Source organism: Vigna radiata, chromosome 6 (assembly GCF_000741045.1).
Source record: "Vigna radiata var. radiata cultivar VC1973A chromosome 6, Vradiata_ver6, whole genome shotgun sequence".
Classification (NCBI taxonomy): Eukaryota; Viridiplantae; Streptophyta; class Magnoliopsida; order Fabales; family Fabaceae; genus Vigna; species Vigna radiata.
This window is the reverse complement of record NC_028356.1, coordinates 25,271,169-25,283,813: the sequence shown is the minus strand read 5'-3', so window position 1 is coordinate 25,283,813 and position 12,645 is coordinate 25,271,169. Positions and strand designations below refer to the sequence as shown.

The window sequence follows — 12,645 nt, the reverse complement described above, 5'->3', positions numbered from 1 at the left end:
TACACTTCAATGAGACTTTTTATGTTTTTTTATTATGGAACAATCCAAACCTATGCCTATTTAGGTCACTTTCACATATTATAATTAGATCTCATCAGTTTTGTATTTTAGTTATTATTTATCACTATGTTATTATTTGTTATAGTGTGATTATACTCCTCATGTAAGTACTATTTCAATAGAAACATAGGCCCACGATCTATGTTCATCTTATAAATGTAACTAGTATTCTTCGAGGAATATGCTCTTTTATAAACATTGATACACACGATATTTACAAATATTCTAACTCTATTACTGATTTGAGCGTTGGATAGTCAATAATATTCCCATTAGACATTAAGATATATAACAATGTTATCTACATGTGAATGTGCACTTCCAAGAGTTCAAGAGAAGGAGACAAACTCAATGAAAAAAAAAAACAAGAACACAAGAATAACATAAATGGCCAAATATAAACATGCTTCAAGTGAACAAAAGAGAAGAAAAACAGTAAAAGATGGAAGATAGAAAATGGGTGGGGAGCTCAAGGATGAACACATGCCACTTACGGGGACATTAAAACTCACCAACCCAAGATTAATGGTGTATGTTGCCACTTGAGTGATAATCTCAAGATGAGGCTTGACGAAGAAGACACTCTAAGAAAAGAGCTCAAGCTCAATCACAAGGTGGTCAAATAGTGTTTTTACTTAAAAATATTCAATCATTTCAAGAGTCTCAAAGAGCTCCTTATATAGGTGAAGATGAGGGGTCTCTTAGCAATAATACAAAGCCAAAGAATGTATACCTAAAAAAATAAACTAAGCTTCTAGAAATTAGGTTTAGAGGAGATGTCTTGAAAATGAGAGAACCATAGCTTGGTTCCTAAGCCTCTTGTATGTGCCCTTGACCTTCTAGAAGAGAAGATAAACTCTAAGTTCTTCCTCTCTCTAAATATGGGCTTCATCATGATTGTCCCAAGGTTAGGACTCTCCTCTAAGTAGTACAACTCTCCTTTTTTGGCATAAGCTTACCTTACAAAATAAACAACCTAAGAGTCAACATGTCAATTAAGTTAAGTCAATTATGATCAATAAATCAACCAAAGTCAAATCAACATAAGTCAACTTAGGAAATGTCAACATAAAGAAATGGAAAATAAAGATAAAGAAGAAAGGTTAGAAGTCTCCCTTATAGTCATGCTTCTGATCTCTCTCTTTGGAAGGTCCTTCATTGCTTCATGGTGAGTCAAGAACTCATCATATGAAATTTCAATTTCCTTATTTTTTAATAAATTTCAAATTCTATTATTTTAGTTATTTGAAGTACCTTCTTAAAATTCTTCAATTTCAATTTCTTTTTAAGTTCTTCATCTAAGTAAGTCATTTTACTTCAATGAATTTCAAATTCTCCAATTAAATGAATTATTCTCTTAAATTACCTCATGCAAACACAACATTAAGTTATTTTCTATCTCTACTTCCCTGCTTTCATCATATCAAAAAGCTAAATATCTCTTATACATAAATTTATGTATTTTACATCTTAAAAAACTTTTATTCTAGAACTGAAATGCAAAATTTAATTGTATTTTATGAAAAAGTATTCAATTTGTTTTACCTCATAGTACAAAGATAGGAACTCTGTTGGATATATTGTATAATTTGGAATGTAATTTTATAAACACAACTCATTACATGTAACATGCATTAGGTTGTTATTTCTTATGACAAATAACTCCTTCATATACAAATTACCTGACTAATGCTGATTTTGTATGCTTAAATAATCGTAATATATATCATCATGGGCATGACTATAGGTAACTTGGACTATAACGACAGCAGCATAAGCATATATACATTTGTCAATTTACTATACAGCATAGCGACGGAGATAATCCAACCGAGCAGGGTGCTTAAGCTTCATGAGAGCCTTGACTTCATGCTTCCGAACCATTTCCCTCGAAATATTCAAGTTCCCAGAGATTTCTCCCAATGTTCTGTCACCCTTGCCATCAAGTCCATATCTCTGTCTAATCACTAAGCTTTCCTTTGGCTTCAAGGAATCAAGCTACAAAAAAGTTCCCAACAAATGACAATGTCATTGCGATATCATTGTTCTACAAAATTTACTAACTGGTAGGACATGACATGAGAAAAACCTCCCAAAATGACTAACTTAGTCTCCAATGAAAACTTGGAGGATCAAAATCACACATTTTCAATACTTAAGTAGATCCATTTAAGGCAGTTGAAACATGAGAAACAAAAGTCGTAAAATTGCATTACTATATAAAAAATTAATCTAGAGATTTTGGTTTTCCTCTTATTATGAATCACGAATAAAATTTCTGCCAGTGAATTAGTTAAGCGCTTATATATGTATTGGAAAATGATGAGGGAACGGAAGTAGACTGTTCATCACTTGAAGCACGATTAAGGATCTTGTTCAAAAAACCGATGTTCTTTTCTTATTTTTACATTTCATGGACTTAAAAGTCTTAGGGTTTGTTTGTAATTTTAGAATATATTTTAATTGAGTTATAATACAAGAGCAGGCTTCACCTAACTTTGTAGGGACATCCTTAAAGACAAGGGACGAAAACCTACTGAAGGGCACCATTGAGGTAAGGACCTAGATCATTTTGAGCATTCAATACATAGCTTGCACTGCACCGTCCATCGAATATTCCATGTTCTTTGAACTGCCAAGCATCCTGGCGCATCACACTTGAAGCACGCCCCTATAGGAAGCTTCTAGGCTCTTCAAAGACCAAGGAAGAGAAGGAAAACAGCATCAATTAGTGTGCCTAACCAAGAACCATCTAGGCCATTTTAATTCAAATTTAGGCGCCAAGTTGAAGTCACATTGAAGGAACCACATGTGGATTGCGCGCCTAGTGTAGGAATCATCCAAAACCTTGGCTCTTTAGCTTACTTTGTGCATAACTTCTCCTATATAAAGAGGCTTTCCAGCATTGTCAAATACTTTTTAATGAATTGAAATTCTGAGAATTCTGGAGAAAATTGTGTGCTCTTTTGAGTGTGATACTCTTTCTTTTGTGGAGCCTTATCTTAAGTTGTTTGGAATCCAAATGGTGATTCTTCTCACTTATCGTGAGTCATTTCAAGTGATGTGGTTTTCCATATTTTTCTTCTCTGTCTCTTTTAATGAATTAAGCATGATAAAAAATGGTTTTCCAACACATGTTAGGAACCAAGTTCTTCTTTCCAAGCCAAGAGGATTCTAATCCATGGTTCAACACTTGCATTAATTAACTCCTATTGATTCAAAGGACGCATACCTTAGAATCCAATGGATTGTATGGGTAATGTCACTTAGTGGAAGAGCCCACTTTGATACCTATTTTTGGGGATTCCATCAGAAGACATCTAGGTATTAGGTGCTCTATGTCCAGTGAGGATAACTCTTGCAAGGATCCAGTGTTTACAAGTGTAATAAATCAAACTTGGAATATCATTAAAATAATTTGAATGGATTACACTTCTTTGCATTGAAAGGTACTTAAACTACACAATTCTCTTCCCTTCCCATTAGAGTTGAAAATTCCTTAATGCTGGTGAAGAACCTAATGTATGTGCCTAGTTATTTTATTACGTATTAAAATCAGTTAATTTTTTAAACACCATACTATGATTTTAGGATTTTAGAAGATCAAATAAAGTTTAAGCACCTATACTACAAGCTTTTATGACATGTAAAGTGATAGGCAATGGAGGGTGTATGAAAGAAGAAAGAAGAATAATTTGCTTTTATAACCTAACTGTTTTAACAGGTAGGATGGGTCGGAAAAAGGGAAGGTATAAATAGGTTGTTGTATAGTTAGAAGGTAGTTTTTGAACATTGATTGTGGACAGGCTCTTTTGACATGTGAAGGGGATTATGCCCCTGGATCTTGATTGTACATACCATTCTTTTCTGTGAATAATACAAGATTCATCTCATTCTTTCTGTCCTACTGATTTGAGAGTGTGTGAGAGTGTTCTGGGCTAGGTTTCTTGTTGAGAAACCTATCATAAAGTTTCAAATATGATGGTAGATGTTCAAAATTAGTACTTGATGTTGATAATGTCCAAAAAGTCGGCAAGAGACAAAAATAGTATCCTTGAGAAACACACAGAGAGAATATACAATTCCAGTGAGATCTTTGTTGTCTTTTTTTGTTATTCAGTTGATGTACATTATGTTATTTGTTAGTTAAGCCTCTATATGCACTGTATTCGTGAAAAAATTACTATATCAAGGACGGACACTAAGAGGGACTAAGGAAGTGTTTTAAGGTGGCAAGAATGTGATAAATCATAGTTAAAGTATAGCAAGCAGCACACAACTTGGACATTCAAAGCACTAACTTTTAGCATATTAATCAAATTTCACTTATCATCAAAGGGACGGTATCAAGGAGTTGAGTTTTACCACGTCATCAAGAGCAAGTCTTAGAACAGCAACTTGCCTCCTATTATCAGCATCCACGCCATCAAGATCAGTAATCCCATTAATAAACTCTTCCTGCGTGGTTATATGTCTTGAATGAAGGGATAGAATCGGTTTTGATGCCTTCAGTACATCATAATATCTTTCAGGGGAGATCCCAATTCTTTTTAGTACCTCCTCTTCCGTTGGTGACCTCTGGTGCTCAAATGTTAACTCGAGTTTTGCTCTATGGATATCTGCTCTGACCTGTTTAAAATGAAAGTGAGATGTTATAAAAGACTGCTCCTAAGTCTATAATCCTAGCCTACATATTTTCTTTGAATGTCTTTGCAAAAATTAGATACGGTCGAAAAACACCAAGAACTTTTTTCATGTATTCTATTTTAATTATAAAAAATCCTTCCAAGTCAAGTCCTTAGGAAAACAATCCTGGATCTTTCCGTCTTTCAGTTTCAACCTACAAAACAGATTTGTTGAAATTGCCATATAATTCAGGCCAAATTAACAATGTATGCTGCCTATGTACAATTAAAATCAACTAATCCATTATCAAAAATAATCACCATATTGATAAGAAAAATGAATACCCTGTCAAGTCCAAAAGGAACACGAGTGAAGCTTGAGAGGGTTATGGAACGAACAATTGAATGTCTAATCCAAAATAGACTGTATGTAGATAGCTGAAGTCTCCTTTTTGACTCAAATCGATCAATTGCAGTGATAAGTCCCTTAACTCCAGCCTGACAAAGATCTTGAAACCTTGGACCACTTGCAAAATCTTGAAAATATTTGTTAATCACGAACAATACAAGTCGGAGATTGTGCTGCAATAGATACCACTATGATTTATTAATCTCAATATAACTATTACTCATTCCAAAGAATATCAACAAACAAATCAACAATTAAACCATTCGTTTCCAAAGCAACAAGCAGAGAGAGAGAAGTAAAAGGAATATATGTGTAATAAATTACTGATCTTTGAAGACTTATTATAAGCCAATCTAAAAGAAGAGTTGAACATTCCATATTACCTTTATGAGCTTGTTTCTCGCAGCTTGACCAATCTCTATAGCTTTCCTTACTTGAACAATGCTAATGCTTTTTGCATCTGCTAGTTCACCATCCGAAATTTCTTTCCCTGCTGCCTGTAAATCTTCTCTCATTTGTAGGAGTGCCTGAACCACAAAAAACACAGCCTAATATCACAAATACTTGAATTTTCACTCAGGATCTTAAGCTATTAAATTTAAGGATTCCTTGACATCAAATGCTTTCTTGACTGTATGCTCAAGACGTGGACCCTTGATTACTCATTCTCGTGAATAAATTTCCATACAGTTAAGAGCAACCTCTGCTCTGTACATCATTCACGCCACATGAAGTGTATATGTACAAAAAACAAAATCAGTTGAAAGTCATTATCTTCCTGATTAAGCTCTTAGGTTGGAGGGTTCTTTGACATTCAAAAATCAAAGGTGTTTGAGAAGGAAAAAAAATCATAAAAGAATATGAATTGGAGACCAAAACAAGAAAATAATTCACCTTCATAGGTTCCATCAACTTAAATAACCATGCATGTTCTGAAGAAGGAAGAACAGGCGGAATTTTCACTTTCTTCCAGTCCATGCTAACTAAATCAGTTGATGCTGAATATTCCCTGATAAGCGCATCGATTTTCTCTACTTTATTAACATCTCTTTTTTTCTGAGCTTGAACAATTTCCTTCTCCTTTGCATTCCTTTTCAATGCAATCCTTTTATCAAGACTCAATCGTCTGGCCTTCTTATTCAGGTTTCTAACCACATTATCATCATTTCTGTCAACATGTTCATCACCAACCTTCTTCCTCCTCCGGAATACTCTCTTGGTTTTACTATCTATATCTTCCGTCTCACAAATATCAGATACAGAGCTGAGTTTATATATATTTTCAAGTTTGGCTGCAGCTTCATTGTAGTCCACAACCATGGTGAATGGAGAGGTTTCATCAGTAGAGACAGCTCTCACTCTCTTCAGCGAATCATTACTCTTTTCTATCCTTTTCCTTTGTTTCTTTGCCGTTTCCACGGGTAGAGGAATTTGCTCCTGAGGTGAAACCAGAGTGGTTTTATTCGATTTATTTCCTTTAAAAGCTACAATTAAGAGTCGTTTATGTGCCTGCTGACGACTGATCAACTTTGTACTCAATCTTAATGGAGTCCTAGCAGCTGAGGTAGAAACAGTAACAACTCCCATGCCAGGTTTCCAAACCGTGTTTAGAGCATAAAAAATTAAACAAATTTTCAATGCAGAGATCCTACAAGAGCAGATAAAGTCAATATCAATGACATTTGCTTATAACAAAATAGCATAACATCTTGATTAACCATCAATGGGGCATCAAGATCAGCACCGATATAAATATTACAACCAAAATCAACAATACAATGAAAAACCGAGATATTGTTTTATCAGACACTAATTATCCCACGTTACGAATTTTACGATAGAAAAATGGTTTCCATTGAAATACCTATATAAAACCCATTACGAAGTCTTAGGCTCAATTCTTTTGCTGTCATCATTGTTTCAAACAAGAAATCGATACACCAATACTTCAAAACAACAGCACTAACTAACAGAAATCAAGAAACAATCCTAAAATATAACATGGAAAGAGTCGCATCGTACACACTCGCATCAACGCAACCTCCTATTCAGTGTTACTTAATGAGTTCTAAAACCAATGGAATTTTCACTTTTGTTTGGGAATACTTGTATGGTAAATAATCACATAGAAAGACAATGTTGAAAAGAAAAATGAAGTGAAGTAGCAGGGAGCATTACTAGCACCTTGAACTGCAATGTTTCCCTGAGTCCACGCAGATTGAATCTACGAGAACGCGTGGAGGTTGTGGTTTCGTTAAACGCGAGATTCTAGAAAAAAATTCGGTGTCCACAATTTTAAGTCTGAAAAATCACAGAGAGATCAACGGTGGTGGAAGAAGAAGAGGAAGCGTTGAACGATCGATACGCGTGGACAGAATGTGGCATGATAGCGCTGACGTGGCGAAGAAAGTGAATGTGGCGCTTTTGGAATGGGGGAGGAGATATTTGGAGGAAGTGTGGATCACATGTGGTGCACGTGGTTGGTTATTTGCGGTTGATGAAAACCTTTGATATTATTATTAGACCGGTGATGCGTGTGGTGGTGGTGTGTCGACTACGAAGTTCATGCGCACCATGCAACTCGTTAAAATAGTGATACAAATTGATGTTAGGATAAAATAATTTAATTATGTTTCAATGCATTTTATTTTTTGTGTTAATTCACTTTTTGGTGGGATTGTTTTAATTAAGATTTTATTTAGAGCTCAATAAAACTCTTAAATTTATATATATATATATATATATATATATATATATATATATATATATATATATATATATATATATATATATATATATATATATATAGATATATATTACCAGAAATAGATTCGAGGTGGAAAGAACCTGACGCGGACGTGTATACGTACTTCTTACTGCAAAAAGAAGGAAATCTATTATAAGGACTCGACGCTCAAATTAATAAAAAAAATATTTAAATATAAAAGAAGTATTGAGTTAAATTAAGAATATTTATAGGATTTTATCAATATATATAAATAATAATAACAAATAACATAAGTTCAATGTAACGTGATATTGTGTTCTAGTCCTTGACTAGATAAAATGTGTAATTGGAGAATCATTTGGTGCCGAGAAAAGAGCTAGGACAAAGCAAGGTAAGGGGATGGTAGTAACCTGATTCTTTTCTGTGAGTTTTAATTTTGTGAACTGTGGTGGAATGCTTTTTTGTTCAGTGCCCTGGAATTTCTTAATTGGATGTAATGAAAGTGTCATTATACTATTTTTCCTTCTTTTCTAGGCTTACCATGAATTGAATTATAACTGTACTGCTGGAAATGGTTTTATTATTTTGTTATTGAGTTGAAATTGTAGGTGCAATAGGCAGCAACCGGGTTAGCATTAATCCCTTAGATTATATCCTATTCAATGCGGTGTAATTAGCTATGAAAAGTCTGAATTGAGGAATGACCATTTTGTGATTGCTATGTTAGTTCTGGAAATTGCTGGATAGGCTGCCTTGGGGGCAGACTTGATGTATGCTGTGGTGTAGAACGTATCGTGCTTTTAACACATTTCCATTCACTATTTTACTAAAACAAAGTCTGGTTTGTGAATATATGAATCCTAATCGGGTGAAGGGCTGTTTTTGGCCTTTGAGAATGTATGTTTGTAGAACAGGATAGGCTGAATTAGACGCTATACTCTTGCTGGTTTGAACCACTCATGTATGCTGCTGTGGCTAAAATGCTGGTTTATATTATTGTATTCTGTGAATGATGTGAACGTAAACCAGTTTATGGTTTTTTGGCTTAAATCTGTTTCGGTATAGCCTTAAATCTGTGGTGGTAATTAACTAATCCTATGTGCTTGAAGTTTTATATGCTTTTGGTCTCGTATGTTTGAGTAATTGAACTTGAAATGCAATATTATGAGTTGGAAGGAACGAACTGAGGGTTTCTAAAAGGTGCAGAGCAGTGGCTTCACGTAGTCTGCGATTAGGAGTTTTGAGTACAACCCTATGGTTGGGGAGTAGTTATAGAATGGGAAGTGTTAGTGTAGCAGCCTAGTGCGTACAGATTTTTCCCCTGGTGTTAGGAGTCTGGAATGCAATGGTTTGATATAGCTCTCAAATGCAGTGTGGTCCAGGATTTTTGAGTGTGTGAGAGTCAAGTGTATTTGCTTTGTGAATGAGCCGTGACTGAGTGGAGTGTCTTGGTAGGATTAGGTAAGAATGTCAGGGGGTTTCTGCAGTCTTTAAAACTGTCATAGTTCACAGTTTGGCAGTTCCATGAAGTAAGCTATTAGGCCTGTATACGCAGAAATGGAGTTTGTCCAGGTTAGCTTTAAGGAGACATATTGTAGTGAGAATTTCAAGGGTTGTCTCTATAGCGTTTATTGCATAGTTTAAATTCTAAAAGTAGCCAAGATTGGTTCAGCATGTTTGAACTTCAAAGGTAGTTTTTGCAGGAAACTGTCCTGTTTAGCAAAAGGGATGGTCCGACGTGGTAGTGCATCAGAGGTGTTTTTTGCTGTGTTGAATTTTGTCCAGGTTAGTGGTACAAATTGTTAGAAGTGGATTCTAGACTTAACTCAACCCCACAAAACTAGTTTGTAAGGTAAGGTCTGCACCCCACTTATATATTATAAATTGGCCTTATCTCTAGTCGATATGGGACTTCGAACACAAATATCTCATAAATCTATCAAAGTATTATGGGAGATGGCCTATGTTAAAAACAAAATGTTTAAAGTGAGGACAACAATAAGAAGTGAGGAGAATTGATTTTTTAATAATAATCGCTTAAATAAAATGATAATTGTCTGATGCTATAAATCACATTTGTTCTGATAATATTTTCTTCTGAGAATGTTAAACTATATTCTCACATACTTGAAAAAGAAAATCAAACGATGTTTTCATTTTCTTTGGTAAATATAAAAAAAAAAAAATGTTTCGCTATGATACTTCTTCACTATAATAAAATGAATGCTCTAATATAATCTGTTTAATATTTACACTTTACACTTTGATATAATTCTTGACATATAAACGCTTTGAATATAGTAAAAGAAGGAAAATTTCTATTATCGAAGAATTCATATTTGTTCTGATATTTTTTACAAAACATATTTATACTCTGATACAAATGTTTTGAAAATCTTTTCAAGACTATTTTGTTTAGAATTTGTATTTGTTAATCATAAAAAAGGAAGAAATTATTAAGACAAGATCATCTAAAGAATTTATGGTCTAAACAACTCAGGTTTTGAAGTTTAACAAAAAATATTAAAAGAAATATTATTGTGTATGAAAAGTTATTTTAAATAAATATCGTCGATGAAAGGAATATCTTGTAACATCTAGACAATGTTCTTTAGGCTAAATTGTCTAAGAAACCATATCTTACTGAAATCATCTAATAGACTATATGAATAATAAGCTAACGTTTTATGAGCAAGAAAGTATATTTCTTGTATAACACTAAGGCTAAAATGTTTTGTTGTATAATGTTATCTCAAGCAAAACATCTTAAAGAATCCATCATCTAATGAATAACCACTAAACGTTATAGTCTTTGAAAAAAGCATTTAATATTTTATACAATTTGATGATTATACATGTTGTATGCTTTATCGAAGGATGCATTTATAAATGACATAGAAATGATAAAATGTCTTGAACATGTAATATAGTCTAACGTTTATCAATGTTCAAAACATTTAATGTATGTACAATAAAGTGCTTAGATGTTTGTATACTTTGTTTTTGATATTTGTGTAGATCACTAAAGGAGAAAGATATTATTAGAATCATTGCACCTAAGAAAAGACATTGTGAGAGATGAAAAATATTCTAGGAATGTTTCCCTTAAAGCCTTATGCTCCGTCACATCTTTCAGGCTCCGCTTTTCTTAAGGCTATGATAAAGCAATGATCACTACAAAGAAGACTAAAGATTGACTTCCTACCTGAAGCTACATGCTTTCTTGAAGTTAACTTCTCAGTCTAATGGTCAACTTTCAAGAGAAGCTATATATAGACGAAAGTTTGAAGAGAAGAAAAGAAGAATGATAACATAAGAAGGAAAATATAAGAAAAATATAATAATGAACTCAAACTTACCATGCTCATATTTATCTGAAGTTAAATATATTTTGAGAGAAAAAATTTAGCAAATCACAGAACTCCTTGTATGTCATATATCCTCTCTTTGAGAGTTATCATCTATACCTTTGATCATAACACTTTCTGCATTGTAAATTCTGAAGAGAATTAAAACAATTGTCTAGTCGTGTTGACTAGGGTTTAGACCACTAAACTAAGAGTGGTTAAACTCGAACTAGTCGTGTTGACTAGGTGACCAGAAGTGGTAAGAATATTGTTGTAAACCTGGAGAGGTAAAACTCATGTAATATTATTAAAAATTAGTGGAACCCCTTAAGAATCCTTGAAGAATTGGACGTAGTTCAAGTTGAGTGAACCAGTATAAAATTTGTGGTTTATTGCTTTGCTTTTTAAAATGTTTTCCATTTACTCATCTCATAAAAACCAACATCTAAATATCGCATAATTTATATATCCCCTTTACAAATCACTAGATGTTGTGTTTCGAAAGAATTTCAAAAACACTATTCACCCTCTCTAGTGTTTTCACATTTTTTTTACAAGCTTAAGAGAAAGGAATAAATTAATAGTTTATCCATCATAGAAGTATAGTTTTTTTATGTCCTTCTTCTTTTTCCATCCTCCTAGCTAAGACTTTTGTTAGAGTTCCAACTTTTCCTCTATATAGTCCTCCACCAAATCCTCGTTTTTCAAAATGATTTGTCTTCACACTACAAAAAAAAGGTTATTTAGAGAGAGTTATTTAGCGGAGGTCATGAAAAACCCCCTCAAATTAACATATTTTATAATGTTTAATTTAAATTATGAAAGTATCAATGATAGTGGGAGTTTTAATGGTTTTCAAGGGAGGTTTATAACCCCTTCAAATAAAACAATTTTATAACCCTTTCAAATAAAAATTTTAAACTAATTATTTTTTTAAATTGTAAAATTTCATTCATCTAAATCCCGAAACCCATCTCCCTCTAAAATATTTCCTCTAAAAATCCCGAAACCCATCTCCCTCTAAAAATTTCATTGATCCAAAATCGAAACCCTAAAATCCCTTTCTTCATTTTTGCGTTTTCATTCCTTCGTCTCTTCCCCGCACACTGGTTTGTCTCTCCCTCGCATTGATTAGCCTTTAGAATCATAGTCGCGAAACCGTTGGTGGACGGAGCTGTAGCGGTGGTTGCATGGATGGGTCGACGACGAAGCTTCCACTCGTTCTAACACCCTTCTTACTTCTCTTTGGTGTATAGTTTTTTTTTTACCATACAACAGTAGCTATGCCACTCTATCTCGGTCTGGTTCTGTCAGTCTCAAGTGAAAGCCCCTGTTCCATGGTCTTCCTCTTGTTATTGTTGGCTTGTTGTAGTGATTGTTTCTGTTGTTCTATAGTTGGTTGTGGACGTGACTCTGACTCTGGTTGAGGATCTTGCGGTTTTGGTGTTGTTCTGTCAATCACATGTTTTTGACTTA

At 33.8% G+C, this 12,645-nt stretch overlaps 1 protein-coding gene across 2 annotated transcripts; it reads right to left on the bottom strand.

Annotated features, from left to right (window-relative positions):
* Nucleotides 1-1,678: 1,678 nt before the first annotated feature.
* LOC106765099 (RNA polymerase sigma factor sigE, chloroplastic/mitochondrial) lies at nucleotides 1,679-7,576 on the bottom strand. 2 transcript variants are annotated; one of them, XM_022782300.1, is made up of 6 exons: nucleotides 7,279-7,576; nucleotides 5,989-6,742; nucleotides 5,478-5,621; nucleotides 5,085-5,267; nucleotides 4,426-4,689; nucleotides 1,679-2,058 (listed from the first exon to the last, which is right to left on the bottom strand). In XM_022782300.1, exons 2-6 carry the CDS (start codon nucleotides 6,679-6,681, stop codon nucleotides 1,861-1,863), a joined length of 1,482 nt encoding a protein of 493 aa, XP_022638021.1. In that variant the 5' UTR covers nucleotides 6,682-6,742; nucleotides 7,279-7,576; the 3' UTR covers nucleotides 1,679-1,860. The 2 variants fall into 2 exon arrangements, with proteins under 2 accessions (XP_022638021.1, XP_014505084.1); XM_014649598.2 differs by having other exon boundaries at nucleotides 5,031-5,267; nucleotides 7,279-7,572.
* Between the last annotated feature and the right edge of the window lie 5,069 nt (nucleotides 7,577-12,645).

What these genes read in the sequence shown, in the direction of transcription:
- LOC106765099 (XM_014649598.2), bottom strand. Translation starts at nt 6,681, where the DNA reads ATGGGAGTTGTTACTGTTTCTACCTCAGCTGCTAGGACTCCATTAAGA. An exon ending in AGTTGATGGAACCTATGAAG is followed by an intron (nt 5,622 to 5,988) that starts GTGAATTATTTT and finishes TTTGTGGTTCAG; the next exon opens with GCACTCCTACAAATGAGAGA. An exon ending in CGAGAAACAAGCTCATAAAG is followed by an intron (nt 5,268 to 5,477) that starts GTAATATGGAAT and finishes TATCTATTGCAG; the next exon opens with CACAATCTCCGACTTGTATT.